At 43.3% G+C, this 18,061-nt stretch overlaps 1 protein-coding gene across 3 annotated transcripts in view; it reads left to right on the plus strand.

Annotated features, from left to right (window-relative positions):
* Positions 1-1,794: 1,794 nt before the first annotated feature.
* The window catches only part of ATOH8 (atonal bHLH transcription factor 8), a 54,766-nt gene continuing 38,499 nt past the window's right edge, over positions 1,795-18,061 (plus strand). For 2 of the 3 annotated variants that reach the window (XM_078390685.1, XM_020797068.3), the window contains exon 1: positions 1,796-3,063. In XM_078390685.1, the coding sequence (XP_078246811.1) occupies positions 2,341-3,063 (723 nt within the window). In that variant the 5' untranslated portion in view covers positions 1,796-2,340. Of the gene's footprint in view, positions 3,064-18,061 lie in introns of all 3 variants that reach the window. The other variant, XM_072994801.2, reaches the window with a different exon arrangement.

Here is an 18,061-nt window from a genome sequence, read left to right on the forward strand (position 1 = left end):
CTTGTTATAGGCAGCTATTTCCATTTCTTCATCTCAGTTTGGAACCGCATTTCTCTGCCTGGTTTCTTGCTCAAATTCCCTTTTCCTTTCAAGATCTCTGATTTTTTTTTCCAATTCTAATTGTTTTTCATAGCTAGATCCTCCAACTCTAATTGGTTTTTCATAGCTAGTTCCTTCAGTTTAAATTCCTTTACCAGCTTCCATCTTTCAAAATCTTGAGAGCTTTGGATACTTTCTCCTTCTGAGGCAATCATTACAGGTGCCTAACTTTCATCTTCACTTTGAATTTAAGGGTTCCCATTTCCCTCAGAATTCTGGAGCTCAACCTGTGCCTCCATAACCAACTTTTTACTTCGTTTGGGCAGCATAAACAATTTCTTATTAAATCATACTGATTCTTTTCCCTCACAAGAGCCAAAAGGACCTCTTCTTGGGATTCCTCAGACTTGGTTCAGAAGCCCCAAAACTAAGTCTTCCACAAGACTCTAATGGGTAACCACTTCCTATGACACATATCTAACCCCCTTTCCATCCAGACTCAAGAAAATTCAATTTCACACTGAATTGTTTCAGATCTGACTACTATGCCACAAATTTGTCACGTTTCTGCCTGTCCCTTGGTTGTTTCACCAAGCAAAGGCACAAGCTGCCACCAGTTGATCACATCAACTTTATTCATTATTAATGACAGCGTTCCAGGCAACTTATCATTTAAGAACCAAGTAGAAATTGTTTATTGTTACAAGTGATAACAGTCCAGTCAATGTCGTTAACTCTCAACCAAACAACCATCTTTCTCCACTCTCAACCGCCTGCTCTAACTCTCTGCCCCTCACCAACTCCTATTGGTGCATGCAAATCTCAACATAAATATTAATGAGCAGAGTGAACACTACAGGAGGCAATGGGGGCAGTGGGTGGGAGCACATCCCATTCTGCCCGGCTATGACTGATGCCAAACAAAATGAAAGGGAGGGGGGGTAGTTCAGTGCTTTGTTTCATTTCAGCAAAACGGTTTCTTTACAGGATTTGTGAACTAAACCACCAACCAGTTTGTGGGTTTTTCTGGTTCATATTTCGGTTTGTACCCATCTCTAGCCTATTTCCCCCTTTCTCTCTCTCTATTTCTTCTTCTTCTCTTCCTTTCCCCATCTTGGACTCTGTGATTAACTTGGCTTTTACGTTACTTTATTTTATGTTATATGTAAACCGCCCAGAGTAGATGCGTTCTAGGTGAGCAGTATAGAAATCAAATAAATAAATAAATAAATAAATCAATCAATCAATCAATCAATCAATCAATCAATAAATGTCTCTAGTGGTCACCTCACTGCTTCTTCCTAAGTGCAGATCATTTGTAAACTGCAAGGCTGTTTGTTGAGGGCTTTAATCTTTAAACAGTCATCTGAGCTTGGACGAATATGTTACCTCTTTCTCACTTTGCATATAAATGAACTGTCAGGATGTGGTGTAGAAGAATAATGTAAAGTCCTCCGCAAGTGGGTCGAAAGGGGAGACGATTCAGGAGAGGCTCTTGGGTGTGCGTGTGAACGCCGCCTCCTGACTGCGTACTCGTGTCGTGCAGCCCTGAGCAGTCCTTCTATGAGGATGAGCAAGGCTTTCCAAGTGTAACCCGGGGCGCCGTTTCAAAGCCGAGGCGTGTGCTGGTGCGTGTGGGATGAAGACACAGAAGATCATGCACAGGAATGAAAGCCAGAGCCGGGGATACAAAAGTGTTGTGGCGGGCCGGGGAGGGAGTCGGTCGGGGGGGGGAGAGCGAGAGAGATTGGCAGCGCAGCTGCTTCGGAAAACGCTTCCTGTTCCTTTAAAGACGCTCCCGAGTGCGGTTTGCACAAGCTGGAAAGTCTCCGGGCTGTGCGAGGCCGGCAGGCAGGCGGGCTCCTTGGAACAGGCAGGCGGCCCGCCGACTGATCTCGCTAACAGGGGCTTCTGTGTAAACTGAGGCTAAACAAACACAGATGGGTCGCTCGGCGTGCCTTCCCCAAAAATGCTGGCAATGCGGCAGGGACTTCAGATGACATTCTGAGCCGCCTGCTGCTCCCACCACGGTCTCTCGCAGAGCCGGGCTTGGAAGGGCGGCAGCTGCTCGGCAAAGCCCCGCCGCCGCCAAAGCAGCGAGCAACAGCCCCGGCGGGCGGGCGGGCAGGCAGGCAGGCAGGCAGGCGGCGGTCTCCCGGGAGCGAGCGAGGGAGCGAGCGGGAGGGGGGCAGCGGCGCTGGGGAGGGCGGGCGAGTGAGTGACTCGCTGGGTGGGAGCCTCGGGGCCGCCTGAGGGACAAGGACCGCGGCGTGAGGGGGAGAACCACGAACTCCATCCACCATGAAGAACATGCAGCTGGTGGAAGAGGAGGCGCGGTGGAAGCGCCTCTGCCTGAGGGAACTGGGCGGCATCAAGAAGCTCAAGCGGAAGAGCAAAGAGCCCGCCAAGACCCCGCTCGGCGCCTGCCGGAGTTTCCAGGTGGGCTCCAAGGGCCACGAGCACGTGCTCGGCGGGACCGCGGGGGCCGAGGGGGGATCTCGCCCGGAGGGCACGGTGGGCGCTCCCGAGGGGGCCGCGGCCACACCGCCCGCCCCCGACCGCCTGGAAGGCAGAGGCGGCGGCGGCGGCGGCGGGGTGGTGGTAGATATGAGGAAACACGTTTTTCCCGCTGGACTCCTCGCATCCCACCAGCAGCCCGTGAGGAAAGACACGTGTCTCCGGTCGGTCGGTCTGAACGGGGCAGAAAGCCAGGCTTTTCCGGATCACAGCTTGCAGTCCAGGATCATGGTGTGTCCGCCGCCCGCGCCGCCCGAGCTGCAGCAGCAGCAGCAGCAACAGCAGCAGCAGCAGCGACCACTGGAAAGTTCCTACTCTTCGGTTTCCCACGTAATTTACAGCGGCAATCCCGATGCCTCTCTATCGCCTAGGAAACGGCCGGGGGAGGCGGCCGGGGTCTCGTCGGAGATCAAAGCCATCCAGCAGACCAGGCGCCTGCTGGCCAACGCCCGCGAGAGGACCCGGGTGCACACCATCAGCGCCGCCTTTGAGGCCCTGAGGAAGCAGGTAAGCCTGCCCGGGTGGCGGCTCGGGGGCCCAAGTAGGCGGGGGGGGCGAGGGGAGGGGCGCCTCTGCCCAGAATTTGGGGGGCGCTCTCTCGAGCCCCCCCCTTAGTCTTCCCATTCCTGGCGTCAAGTTTCGAGGTGGGAGAGCGACAATTTTGAGATGAGGGGCAGAGACTGGACCCTGCCTGGGGGTCCTCTCGTGCGCTCTGGAAACCAAGCAGGGACAAATGTGCTCTCCGTATTCTCAGAGGAACTCTTTTCTCGATTCTTACATTGTCAGTTCCACAGCTGAGCCGCGTCCTATATAAGGGCAGCGTTCAGACCACAGCGCGCGACAGTGGGCAGCTTTTGTGGGCGAGTCCAGTTGAAATGACCCGTCTTACTGGCTCCAGGGGCCCGTAAGGCTTACCAATGAGTTGTGCTCCCTGGATCGGACCTGTTGCTTTCTCCACCAAGGCTGCTTTAAGGGCACTGAGAACCTGTCCCATCTCTGTTTGAATCTCTAACCGGGACTCCCTGATTCAGATTGTATGGCCAGTGGGGGCCAACTTGTTTTCAACTCATTCCTCCTTACCAAGTTTGCCTTTGAATGGAATGAGATGCTGAGGCTGGGCAACACTGCTAGCTTGAGAAGGAAATATTGTCATTGAATTTTACAGGAGGGAACTTGATGGAAAGGCCACTCTGCCTTCTATGCACAAGATTTGGGTCTTAATTCCTAATCTCATGATCAGGTTACAGGGAAGGGGCTGCTTTGGTTGGGTAGAAAACTCGGAAGGAACATTGGGTTCTCTGCTAGGATCCTTAAACAATGAATGGTATGCAGCTAATTACTTGGCACCATGTGATTTTGCATGAGCTGTAACTGCCTTTTCCTCCACCCCCTGCCAAAAAAAGTGAACTTGGATGAAATGCTGCTATTATCAAAAGTTCACACGGGTCTCATGCCGAGCGTAAATTATATTTTCCTGTTAATCAAATACACTTTCCTGTCGGTTACCCAGCTCTGTGCTTATAACATTTTTTTCTCCCAAAGGGAAAGCCCTGAAGCTCTGAAATCTAAGTGTATTTGTTTTCAAGTCCTGTGCTGCCACCACACTGGCTTCATGGACTGTTAAATGCAGGGATAGGATAGACCGAGAAGGCAAATTGACAGACCAACTAGTAATCCCTGAGGAAAGGCAAAATCTTGTCAAAGCTGCAAGATTTTGGGGTCAGTCTGAAAGACTGAACAGTTGTGGAATCAAAGCTTTAAGGTGGTAGTCCTGAAAACACATCTTAAAGGTAAGTCTTACTGAAAGAAAGAGGCTTACTTTGAAATGAATGTTTTCTAAGACTGCTGTATTGCAACACAGATAAGAGGCAGTCTTAAACATCATTGAAAAGTTCATCATATTGGTCACATATGAACTTAACACCTTCCAGACATTTTCAGAAAGCATATTTTACAATATTCAGCCTGGAGGCAGGCGTTGCATCACGGCCTCTCCCAATTTGAAGAGATCCTTGTCCAGCAGGCCGAGGCAAAGAGGAAGTCACAAAAGCAGCAAAACCAGGGAGCTGGACAGGGGACAGATTGGATTTGTCTTCAGTGTGGAAGAGATTGTCACCCTCGAATTGGCCTTCTCAGCCACACTAGACGCTGTTCCAAGTCCTCCATACAGGGCATGATACCATAGTCTCTCGAGACTGAAGGATGCCTCCTACATTTTACAATAGCACTACAGCATTTTTCTCAGAAGGTAGCCGAAGATTTAGAGTGTCAGACATCTTTATTCCCTATCAAACTGAGTATCTAACATTGTTTAGATGAATGGCCACGCAGAGGTACTGTGAGATACTGTGACAAGCTTGCATAGGGTCATTAGTGTCCTACTGTCCTACACACACAAACAAGCTTGGTTGGTTTTTCAGCTGTTATAGCAGGAAGTAGCAGGAATGGTGATTTGGTTGTGTTCATCCCAAGGGGTTTTTGGTTAGATTTGGAGCATGAAATTCTGAAGCATCATTGAAAGTCCCATCCTGTGCTTAAATGGGAGATTTGTGGTATGGGAGTTTCATATATTTAACCTTCCACAGAATGAACCAGATATAAGTAGAAACAATGAATCGCAGGATAATAACTACACTATCCATTGCTTAACCAACATTTTAAAAGACTAAACTGGAACCATAGTAAAGTTTTAGTCATAGAAAACAAAGTTTTCAGGGTGGATGCTCTGTAAGAGAATCACATGTGCTAAAGGTAGGATTGGTGGCCATACTGACTATCATATTGTTCTGAAGTTTAATCTGGTGTCAGAAACACGGGTTGTTGTTTTTAAAGACATATTTGCCTCCTGTGAGACTTGAAGCAGAGGATTCAAAAATTTGGGTCTTCTTTCTCCCTTTCTTTCTCTCTTTAATTGAAGAGGATTTTCTTTTGTTTCAAAACAGTGAGCCGTAAAAGTACCTTAAGGTTGATCATACATTATATCTGGCCCTATAATATGTTGATACCATATTGGAATGAAGAATAAAGAATGTGAAAAGCCACTAAGAAAAATGCTCTTTGTCAGTATAATTCACTACATACCACTACTTGGCTTAGCAGGGACAGTTGTCAAGAGCTATCACAGCGGCTACTTCTTTTCTGGCTAGAGCCCACCTGTGGACTGACCTTGCAATTTGCCTTATACACGAGCACAGTTAAAGCAAAAAAATTATTTCATACTTTTCATGCTTTATGTTTCTTTTTTCTTTCCTTCCTAGAGTGACATGTATGCACATTACTTTATCTTTTTAAATAAATACGTATTTTAAATGCACTTGAAATACTGCTGTAGCATTTGGATGTTGCTAGATGTGTAGCCATTCAGTGCCAACTACTGATGGCTTCCCGCCCCCCCGCCCCGCCCCCAAATTCTGGGCATTCTCAAAAGAGTGCAGAACTCACTTCAAAGAGAAGAACAGATACATTTTCATTGAGTGCCATTTATAACCCCAGTAATGGCTCAGTCTTCCATCTCAGTCTTATAGAAATGTAACCTTTTTGACAGAAACCAATGTTTTTCTCAATAGAAAACCCTACACTGTTGATTTTCCCACCCTGCTTATTTACTTTTTCTGGCAAAGTGTCAGAAGCAAAGCTAGCCCTTCAGGCCATCAACTGATGACATTTTTACATTCTGTAACTAGCAATGTGCAAAACTCCCCTGAGAAATTTTACTAAGCTTATCAAAGTGATTTAACTTCCCTAGAAATGTCTACAGATGTGTTGTCTGAGCAGGCCCTCCACCTGAAGTTTTGCTTCAGGCAAACTTTAGCAAGAGACAGTTATTTGCTTCATTTTTTGATACAACCAAAGTGGTTAGCTACCTGGCAACAAGAAAGAAGAAAGAAAAACCCAAACCCCTCCCATCATTTAGCTGCATCTATGCTACTTGCTTTCTAAGTACAGTACACTAATATTCATAAGTACTTTGGGGGAGAAGTAATTGGGGTGTTTGTTAACCACGAAGGGGCCCTGGGAGAAATATAACCCACGTATGGGTTCCTTTAAAGTTTTGTACATGGCCCAGTGGCTTTGTTGCTGCACTCCTCAAATGGGATGAACCCTTTTGTGTCAGAAAATACCTATTTAAACTCAGATGGTATGCAACTACAGAAGGCTGAGAGTCGAAATGTAAGCCTTTGGCTCTGCTATGGGCCACCTCAGGCCTAGCAATGGATAAAAAATAACTCGTTCAGAGGAAACAAAATAAAACAGAAATTGCCAAAATAGGCACTGTTAGCTGGGGGAGGGGAGGTTTGGGGATGGGCTCTTTGAGGATCCCTCTAAATGCCTAATGTAAAAACTGCTGGTCCTGGATGCTGTCAGAAGCAGAAGAGGGTGACTTAAAGGGGACTTCAGGTCACTTGATGGGCTGCAAAAATAGCTCCTTCACATAGCCTGCCAGCTGCCATTTCCCCATCCCTGTTTTAAACAATGCAAATGGCCAAATCTATACACAGTATTACAGAAGTGGTTCCCAGCCTGGAGTATGTGTTACCCCCCAGGGATATAAGCCAGGACATTTAGGGGTATGTGGGGGGGGGAAATGGCATAATGACAAAAAAAGACCTACACAAGTGGAGACTGGTGGAATGGGAGGTAAACAGTATGGTTTGGCATTCAGTCAAAACGTGTGAATGCTTCCTGACAAGCATCCAGAGCCCTTCACCGTCCTCAATGGGTGGGTCCATTTCATCTCTGCTCAAATTCAATTTCTTCATTGGTTGGCTCCTGTTTGATAGGTAAAAGGCAGATTCAGTTGTTACTGTGAGATAGGGCCGGCTGGACTGACTTTCCATTCTCCCACTGTGTGTCAGAACTGCAGCTGCCCTATCAGTCTTTAGCTTAGGTTAGCGGTTCCCAACCTTGGATAACCCAGGTGTTCTTGGGCTGTACTTCCCAGAAGTTTTCACCACCAGCTGTTCTGGCTGGGGTTTCTGAGAATAGCAGTCCAAAAACATCTGGGCCATCCTAGGTTGGGAACCACTCACTTAGGGGGAAGCTGGCGCGTCTTGTTTTGGGATTCTTGAATGAGCTGCAGAAAGCGGAGCACCAGGTGCGTTTGGAGGTGCTTCAGGATTGGGGGTGGAAAAACACAATGCCAGTAGATTGAAGTGGCTGTTGCAATGTCAGGAACTTCATTGGTCCCCTGCCTTCGTTGTTCTCCTCAGTGCCAAGGCCTGTGTGGTGGGGAGGGAAGCAGGACCTGCAACACAATCGTTCCCTACTTTCAGTCCCCACACTCAGGCTGAGAGAATGGTTGTATGGGGTTGAGACTCTCCTTGCCAAAGGGGTGGAAGCTGTTTGGGGCTGTGTTTTGGGGCTTCTGATTCCTGAGAGTCACAAAGAATTGCAGGGATGATGTTAGGAAGGCAAAAGCTGAGAATGAACGGAGGTTAGCAAGAGACACCAAAAGCAACAAAAAGCATTCTTCAGGTAGATGCATAGCAAAAGACAGAGAAAAGAAAAAGTGTCAAAGCTATTCTATGTCAACTGTCGGGTGGATACATGGTTGGTTAGGGAATTGTACTGAGAAAGTGCTGATCAATGGCTCCTCCTCAAACTGGGAGGAGGTAACAAATGGAGTACCACAAGACTTAGTCCTGGTTGCGGTGCTCTTCAGCATTTTTGTTCATGGCTTGGATAGGTGTGTGTGCATGGGATGCAGATGAAACCTGAATTGGGTGGAATAGTTAATGTCTTGGAAGACAGGAACAAAATTCAAAAATATCTCAATAGGCTTGAGCACTGAACTGAAAACAACCGAATGAAATTTAATAGGGATAAGTGAAAAAAATTCTACATCTGGGGGGAAAAACAAGTTACAAGATGAAGATACTTGGCTCAATAATACTACAAATGAGAAGGATCATGGAATTGTTGTAGATCACAAGCTGAATATAAGCCAACAGTGTGATTTGACTGCAAATAAGACAAATGCTATTTTAGGATGCATCAAGAAAAGTATAGTCTCCAAATCCTGTGAGGTACTAGTCCCGCTCTATTTGGTACTGGTTAAGCCTCGTCTCAAGTACTGTGTCTAGTTCTGGACACCACATTTTAAGAAGGATGTGAACAAACTGGAGCAAGTTCAGAGGAGGGCAGCAAGGATGATCAGGGGAATGGAAACCAAGCCCTATGAGGAAAGACTGAAAGAAATGGGCATATTTAGCCTTGAGAAAAGAAGACTGAGGGGAGATATGATAGCACATTTCAAACACTTGAAAGGCAGTCACACAGATGAGAGGCAGGATCTGTGTTTAATTCTTTCAGAATGCATGGTCTAGAGGGGCGGGGTAAAAATCAAATCAATCAATCAATCAATCAATCAATCAATCAATCAATAATGGGCTCCAGCTACAGGAAGTCCAATTTAGGCTGACTATCAGGAAAAATATCTTAACTGTTAGAGCAGTACAACAATGGAACCAATTACCTTGGAAGATGGTGAGGGTTCCAATGCTGGAGGCATTAAAAAAAACCTGGACAACCATCTGTCAGATCTGCATTGATTTAGATTGAGCATGGGGTTAGACTTTATAGGCTCCTTTCAACTCTATGATTCTATGAGAGTGGGGCTTGTGGAACAAAGTGGGACTGGCATGGAAAAGAAGAGGGACTGGTGCGACAATGTTGTGGCTTCTGTGGGTTGTACTGTGCCAGTTACTTTGAGAAAGGAAAGAAGGTGGGGGAGGGTTGGGAAAGGAGCCAGGTGGGGAGTGGGGAGTGGGGTGGGCTGGCATAAGAAATGAATCAATGTCCTGTTTTGTTATTTTGATGAACGGTGGAGGGGTACAATTTATGGAAATGGGCTACCAAGGGGTACACAGGTGGAAAAAGTTCCCAAACCACTGCATTACAGCCTTACAAGTTTTACATCAGGCCTGTATCAGGCTTTTCCAATTGATTAAGAATACTTCTAGGCCATCCTTTTATTGTGCAGATGTCCAGTTGCAACCGGGGAATATTTCTGATGAACAGTCTTTACTGTTTGTATTCATGTTGTTTTCCCACTGCTACTCCTGGCTTTTTTTTTTTCTTGACATAAGGTTGGATTGAATGTTGCCAAGTTTTGAAATTTTAGTGAAATTCCTCTAGCTGTGCAGCAGAACTGCAAGGATTAGCAGAATAGCTTCAAGTTTCTCAGAGTAGTCCACTCCTTTCTCACTAATTGGCACTTACAGTCTCAGTTACTCCCTCCGAGACATTAGTAGGAGAAAGAATAAATGGTTTCATTACTTATAGATCCACAGATCAAACAGCAAACTGACAAACATGACTGCTTTCAGCAGCAGACCACAACAGACTCGAGAGGGAGAAAACACTCAGCAGAGAGGTGGAGCTCTCTTTGAATTCAGAAGAGGGAATGATTGGTTACTGCCGGACAGTTGACATTCACCCCAGTCCATAAAGGTCTTTCCCCTAGACCTTTTCCACGCAGCAAACTCCAACACTGAAGAGGGAAAAACTGAATACCTTTCAGTTGGTAACATTGTAACTGTCCTTATAATCACCTGCAAAATTGTAATTGTCTGAGGTGCTGAGAATTCTGTTATAGATGTATCTATATTTCTTCACAAGCTTCCCAGGACCATCTGAGGATAGGGATTTGTTATTAAATTGAACTGTAAGCCTGTTGCATATGTACGCCCAATAAGGCAGAGAAACACTGAGTGTGAAAAACGGTCTTGATAGAGTTAACAGGAATCAATGCATCTTCCGCACTGGTTGCGTGGGTTCATTACTGGGTTCATTGCTCGCTCCATTGCTCTTTCAGCTGACCCACACATCTTCTATGGAGCAAGACCACCTCCCCCTTCAAAGGGGCTAGCTATTTAGCAAATCCACAGTTGGAGGGAGTCTTATTTGTTTTGTCTTCACCAGTGTCATCTACATGGTGTTACCTGAAAGCTTTTGATGGAGAAGCTGTTGCTGCTTAATATCTATCTTCTGTACAAAGTGATTTTAGGAAGAAGCCCTGATTTAGGGTATGTGTGTTTATTTATATACCACCCTTCTTCTGTAAGTTTTTAAAAGACTAGAAAGTTCCACAAAAAAAGGACTGGATAAATTGAAATAAGGTTGTGTGGATGAGAGGGAAAATGTGTGATTAAATAAGACTAAGACTAATAGTATTGTTAATGTTCTTATTTGTCCTTGTCAGTCATGCAGAAAAGGCTTAAAGAAGGGTAAAGTCAATCTGATACCTTTGAGATATTAAGTTGTAAGGTGGCTCTTAATTTGTTTCTGTTTAGCAGGAGGCTTCTACAGTCCTTCCAATAAGGTCAAAAGGGACTGGCAGGTCTTACAGCGGCTAATGCTTGTTATTGGCTGGGAGAAAGTTATACACTGCTTCAGGCTTATGTGTTGCTCATTTCAAAGTTGTTTCCCGTTCCTTCTTTGTCATCATATGACAAGTCTCTTCAACAGCTGGCTGCCTTTCCCTGAAATACTGAAGACAGTAGCTTTCTTGCTAGCCAGCCAATTCAGGAAGTAAAGAGGATGCACACAGCTAAGCTCTGTCCTCTTGCATCCTTCTCATCCTGCTTAGCTGGGAAGCAGCAGGAGAAACAAAAGCAAAAGCAAAGCCTGAGAGTCACCTCAACTTGCCACCTTTAAACTTGAGAAAATGTGGACCTTACGGTGAGACAAAACAATCACAGCATTAAAAATATTGCTGCAGATGAACTCAGTAATGATTATATTTGAAATTACAGAGCTCAGAAATGGATTATTAATGTTCAGTTTTCCTTAGCAGGGATTACAAATGAACAATAATATAATACATTATATTTCTGCTTTTCAATTTAACTTTCTTTATCCTTGGCACTGCTCTTAGCTACATGCTAAAATATTTTGTCCTCCTTTTTTGATGCCATATTTATTTATTATTAGTAGTAGTAATGGTAGTAGTAGTATCAGTAGAGCTTATATTTTTCTTTCTTTCACTGTGCTCAGAGTGGTGGATGGGGCATCTCCCCACTTCATCCTCAAATCAATACTGTGAAAAACAATGATAGACCCAACTCAGTGAGTTTCATGATCTAAAATTCTTTTTAAAGTATGAGATTCTGTATTGATACTATCAGTATTTCCCCCCTCATTCAACCTCCTTATTTCAGGTAATCCAATACTTTTAAATGCTACTTTCTGCTCTTTTTAAAACTTATATAAGGAGAAGTGTGGTATATTAAAAAACAATAACAAACAAATACTTTAAAAGGACTTTCCCCCCCTAATAGCACTTCGTACAGAAGATGGAGTTTAGGTAGCAACAACTTCTTGACCAAAAGTTTCAGCTACCACCAAACTATGAATTCAGAAACAAAGATCAAGCAGAGAAGCTCATGTATTTAATATTCCTGCAAGATTTTTCCCCAGATCTTTTAAATAGCTGTGTTTTTCAAATGCTGATTTCAAAGAGGCCAGAAGTGTATGTGTAGTGGGTTTCTTCAGGAAGAGGCTCCCAGTCGGAAGCTTTCAATTAGTGCTAAATCAAAAGTTAAAAAATGACAATAGCAACAAAGATTCAGCAGAGGTGGTGATTTTAAAAAGATTTCTTCAAGATTTATGAAAGATTTCCTAAAGAATTATTGGCCAAAATCCTCATGTCTAAAGTTATACCCATGGAAGCTGATTACATCATCAGCCACAGGCTTTTATTGCTCAGTTAAAAGATTCCTTTGTCCACCCCACCCCAGGTTCCAAGGCTCCCTTGGGATCCCTTTTGATCCAGGGAAGCCTTTGGGAGCCTCAGGACAGAGTGGGGAAGCTTTAGTGCCTGAAAATTGCTGCTAATGGCCCTCATCTTAGGGATAATTTTTGGGGAGAAGGAAGCATCAAAAGTTAAAGGAGTGGAATAAGAAAATTTTAATGAGCAATGAAACCCCGTGGTTGATGACATCATCAGCTTTTGTGGGCATCATTTTTATGCAAGAGGATTTTGCCTTTTGCTTTCTTAAAGGGAAAAGATTTACTCTAGTAAAGATAAATTTGAACCTTAATCCTGAATGCATTCATTTGGCATTGAGCATCAGAAAGAGGGTTTGAAGAAAATGCTCCGAGAGCATATTATGGACACAGATCACAAAATATGAACCATCCACAAAAAGTATCAAGTTTGGTTTAGGTTGTAGCCTGACACAAAGCCAAGTGTGCTTAAGCCCACTCACCTCCATGGGTTTAATTGTCGTTAACTGTGTTGAACTGTGGTTTTAGGTAGTGTACAACATCAAATTGGGTTTCTTAGTTTGAGAAGCAGCCTGAAAGTCTTTGCATTTAACAACACACCAGTATACTTGAGCCATGGAAATAGCCTAGAGATGTGTGTAAGTATGTGCTATTCCATCAATACCATATTTGCCTTATTTCAATAACATGTTTATCACTATTATGGGAGATGTTCTGCATTAAATTTATCTAATAAATAATTGTGTGCTGTCAAGTCAATTCTAAGTTTTGGTGACCCTTTGCAGGGTTTTCTAGGTAGGGAGTCCTGAGAAGGAGGTGCCCTGGGACTGTGCAGGTTGCCCAAGGCCAACCTAGCTGGCTTTTCTCCCTAGAGGTACAGTGAGGAATTGAACTCCCAATCTCTGGCTCTGCAGCCAGGTAACTAACTCACTGAGATATCCAGCTGCAGAACAGTATAATTCACCTGGGGATTATGAAACTAGCAAATTCACATGGAGTTACATTTCTCCGCTTGGTGAGCTAGAGGGCTGCTACTCTAATCTCCTAGGTGGCTCCATTTAAAGAGGATGCACTGAAGAAAGGAACAATTCTGCAATGCCTCCAGAGTGAATTCACTGGGGAAATTCCCCCTTTTTATATTATAAAGTGGAGCAAGAATTCAAAGAGTGCACAAAATGAAAAGGCTATATGTTCAGTTACCCTCAGATTCAATAGGAAATCAGACATTCATGTTCATCAGACAGTTGTTACCGCTAGGAAATGTCATATCATATCGTATCGTATCGTATCGTACTGTATCGTTTCGTTTCATTTCTTTCTTTCTTTCTTTCTTTCTTTCTTTCTTTCTTTCTTTCTTTCTTTCTTTCTTTCTTTCTTTCTATACCGATTTTTTCGTAAAGGATCCAAGGTGTTAAAGTATTAAAAGAAACAAAGTTACAAGCTAAATAGCAATTATTACAATCTTTTAAAAGCATTAAACAAATATATTAAAACTCATAATAAGAATAATACTAAAAACACAAGTAAAACAACAGAATAAAATAATCCCTTTAAAAAAATATTCTTGGTCAGCCAGTCATTTAAAGAAAAGCCTGCCTAAAGAGAAAAGTCTTTGTCGGCTTGTGGAAGGATAGCAAAGATGGGGCCAACCTGGCTTCACATGGGAGGGAAATCCACCAGTGACCAATGAGGCCCTCTCCCGTGTCCTCACCAAATGGTAGGACTGCGAAAAAGGCTTCCCCAGATGATCTTAATACCCAGGTAGGCCCACAAAGGGAGATACAGACTTTTAGACAGTTTGGGTTCAAGCTGTTTAGGGTTTTGTAGGTTAAAACTGACATTTTGAACTGTGTCCAGAAATGGGTCAGCAGCCAGTGGAGCTGCTGTAACGAGGAGTTATATGTTCCCTGTGTAACCAGCCCCAGGTAAATATCTGGCTGTGGCATTTTGGACTTGATGGAGTTTCCAAACACTTTCCAAAGGCAGCCCCACGTAGAGCATGATACGTTAATCCAGCCAAGATGTAACTGGGGCATGTAAATTATTGTGCCTTAGTACACTCGATCACAGGATGGACAAGTGGAAAAATGATTCTTTACAGTGGACCCTTGACTTACAGACGGCTTGACTTACAGACTTTTTGAGTTACAGACTTCTCTGGCAGCAAAATTTAGGTTTGACTTGCAGCCTGAGAATTGACTTACAGACCAGAAAAAAACCAAAATGGAACAAAAACGGCCTGTTACGGGATTAATCGGTTTTCAATGCACTGTAGGTCAATGGAGACCTGACCTACAGACTTTTTGACTTGAGAACCGCCTTCCAATACGGATTAAGTTCTCAAGTCAAGACCCCACTGTATTTAGTACTGAGAGGGGCCCAGTATGTAGATAAAGATGTGTTATATCAAACTACTGGAAATCAGTGACCACAAAACTATATAATTTCACATACTCGTGAAAGACTGCCTGCCTATAAAGTTTAATACAGTCACATTTAATTTCAGGAGAACAAAGTGTTTAAAATTGAAGAGTTTCCTGTAAGAATCCTAAGAAGAGAAGAGTCAAATTCCTTCCGGAAGCATGAAGATTATTAAAATGACTAGTGACTCAGAAGAAAGAAAAACAACAGACCATAGGAGCAATAAGAAACTGCAAAAGAAAGTGGATAGAACATTTCAAAAGGATGTCTGTATCATTCATACCTGAAGTGAAGGCCTCTTCAAGATAGAACTTACTCCCCCTCCCTTTTATTTAATGTAACAAGGGGAGGGGATATAATGATAGGATGAAGGACTCTACTTCATCAGATTCTATTGATGCTACCTAGTTCAGTATCACATACACAACTTAACAATTCTCAAGGAAACAGGGGAAAGAGTTGAGACTCTTGAAGAAATGTCCCCTTCTGATGTGCTAGATAGTGGAACATGGAAAGGACTCAGTCAGTGGAATCAAGGGAGAAACTGCATACATAAGTGTCCTACTTTGGCACCATGGAGCAAATCATTGAGGTTCGAGGGAAAGGGAATGAAAAGGAGCCACCAAAAATGATCAAGTCATCAAAGTTCTTCCTCAAAAAGAAAGGCCAAACTATAGGCCGTAATATACAAGCTTATAAAACTAAGTGTTGTGGAGAGAGTAGAGGAAGGAGAGAAAGACTCGTCCATAGTTCATAGTGCTAGAACTCGGAGTCATCTTATTAAATTGACCAGAAATTGACTTAGGACAGGAAAAAGTGAGTACTTGTGAATGGGTATGCCTTGGAGGGAGAGGGATGGGAACTACAAACAATACCCCAGTATCATTCATCATATTCAGTAGTCAACCAATAAACATATGTTTAATATGGACTATATATGCAATGATTCTACCATTCAGTCCTCTTCATATGGAATTGCTGTTAGTCCATAGAGTCTTTTCTCATGGGATGGAGGAGAGATCTTCATCACACCTCTCATCCATGTAGTTCAGCTGACACTCAAAGCTTAGAAACCTTTAGTCTCCCTTCCCTAATGTCCTTCACCAACTGGCATAAATGTTTGAACTATCGATTGTGGTGCAAATGATGCTGTTGGACCAGAGTCAAGTCCGCCCATTCAACCCGACCTTTCTTCTTGGTTCCAGGAGCAACCCTTGGTTTAGTTACAGACTTTTGAGGCTCCACAAGATCCTTTATGGTGAACTTAGCTGGTAATAGGGGAGGAAGAAACCCAAGGAAGTACTACCCTTGGATGCTGCAAAGCCAGCATACCTTGCAGGGTCTAGCTCTTCCCCACTCCACTCTGGAGCATCTGCCCAGTCTTCCACCTCACTGCCTTCTTCCTGCTGACTGCCACTGGGACAGTTCTGCCTCCCTTATATTCTTCTGCCTCCCTTATATTCTTCTCCTGGCAGCCGATTTCCATGGTGGGCTTTTTCCTGCCTTTCTCTTCTTCCTGCCTAGCTGGATCTCACAGATTCTGGGATCTAATGGAGAATTCTCTTCTTGTTAATGCCTGATAGAAGGGAGCCACCCTGTACCCTCCAGACAGCCTTGGCAGGGACCCATGGAAAGAGAGGTGGAGACAGACCCATCATGAATGCCCAAGTTCACCAAATCACAGTACTGTTATGGCCAATGCATACCATCAAGCCAGGGAGCCTCAGAACTTGAAAGGAGAGACAGGACATTTTAAATTAATATAAAATAAAGATTAATATCACTGAGTGATGATATCATCACCATTTACTTAGCAGAGTCATACCAAGTGGATTTAAGCCAATGACATATTTATTTTTGACCACGTTAAACACTTCATAGCAATCTGTGTATAAACTTATAATATGCCAATAAAATGAGATAAAAGAGATTTTGGCTAATTGCAATATTGTCCCACTGGCTAAGTGCATCGTTTCATGTGCTGAATAGCTGGTGGTTTTTCTAATATTCTGGAAGTATTGTGTGTGTTGGTGGCTTTACTGTAGTGATAGCTGAGTGATTACCTTTCCTTAATGAAAGATGAATTTGGTCCTGCAGCTTGAACTCTTGCTTATTCTTTTAGCAGCATAAATCAGTGTGATTTAAGAGTGCCCCTTGCCTATTTTGACCTGAAACTGGCTGGAGCTGCTGGAAAAACACAGTTCTGTTTTGTTGTGATTCGTTTGTGTGTGAGGTAACTTAGCACTCCCCATTCCTTTCATCTCATGCTTAAGATTTACTTTACAAATAAAGCAAAATATTGTAAAGTTGACATAAGACTCTTGTTCCATCATTACAATTATCCTTATTGAGTTCTCTCTGGAGGGCCTTGCTGGAGACAGTATATTCTGTATAATTTGAAGCTATCTTGAGCCTCCAGGTTGGAAAGGAGTTGTGTTGGGTTGTTGTCCTGGAAAGCAGTTCTGTTTCTTATGAATGCTTCCTTCTGTCTTGAGGTATTTTCAGCAGACTTACCTCATTCATTCGTACCTTAGAATTGCATCAGACATGATCAGTTTTCTAGATTAATTTTCTACCCATGTCTAGCATACACTATAAGAAAATAGGTAACAAATCACTTTTTAAAGTCTAACCTAAGGAACTTTGACATAATAGGATTGGAAATTTTAAATTTAACTCAAGGGAGGAAATTATGAGAGGTGTAAATTAACGTGAAAGCAAGATTACATGAAGAAAAAGAAGAAAAGACTAAAGAAGAACTACTCAACTTTAACATTAACAATGAAAAAGTCAAAATTGTTAAAGATCTTCTGCTCCACCTTTCAAACAGGAGGCAGTGGCTAAGAAATCAGAATGAAGCTGAGACCTGGAATGACTGTTATGAAGGTCTTAGAAAAGATCCCCTAGTATAAGAGTGTGTTGCTGGAGACCAAGGACAAGGTCATCTGTAATGGTGTTCCAGTTACTGTCTATAAACGCGGAAGCAGGATAATGATGACCCTGACAAGAAAAAAAATAACTGAAATGCTTTGGAGGGTAGCTTTACATATACTACAGAAAGCCAAATTAAAAAAAAAAATCAAATCAAGCCCGTACTCTTACGAGAAGCTAAAATGATTAAACTGAAGCTATCATATCTTGGACATACCATGAGAGTTACAGTAAATGTTAGGAAAGTTGGAAGGCAGTGGAAAACAGGAAAGCCAAATAAGAGGTCAGTTGAGTTAATTAAAAAAAGAAAGAAAGAAAGAAGACCTTTAGTTTGCAGCACCAGAGTAAGGTGCTACTCTTAGGAGCCTTTGGTGGCCAGTAATTCATAAGACTTATGATAAGTTGGAAGCAGCCTGATGACATG

The sequence above is a fragment of the Pogona vitticeps genome, chromosome 3 (genome assembly GCF_051106095.1).
Source record: "Pogona vitticeps strain Pit_001003342236 chromosome 3, PviZW2.1, whole genome shotgun sequence".
Taxonomy (NCBI): Eukaryota; Metazoa; Chordata; class Lepidosauria; order Squamata; family Agamidae; genus Pogona; species Pogona vitticeps.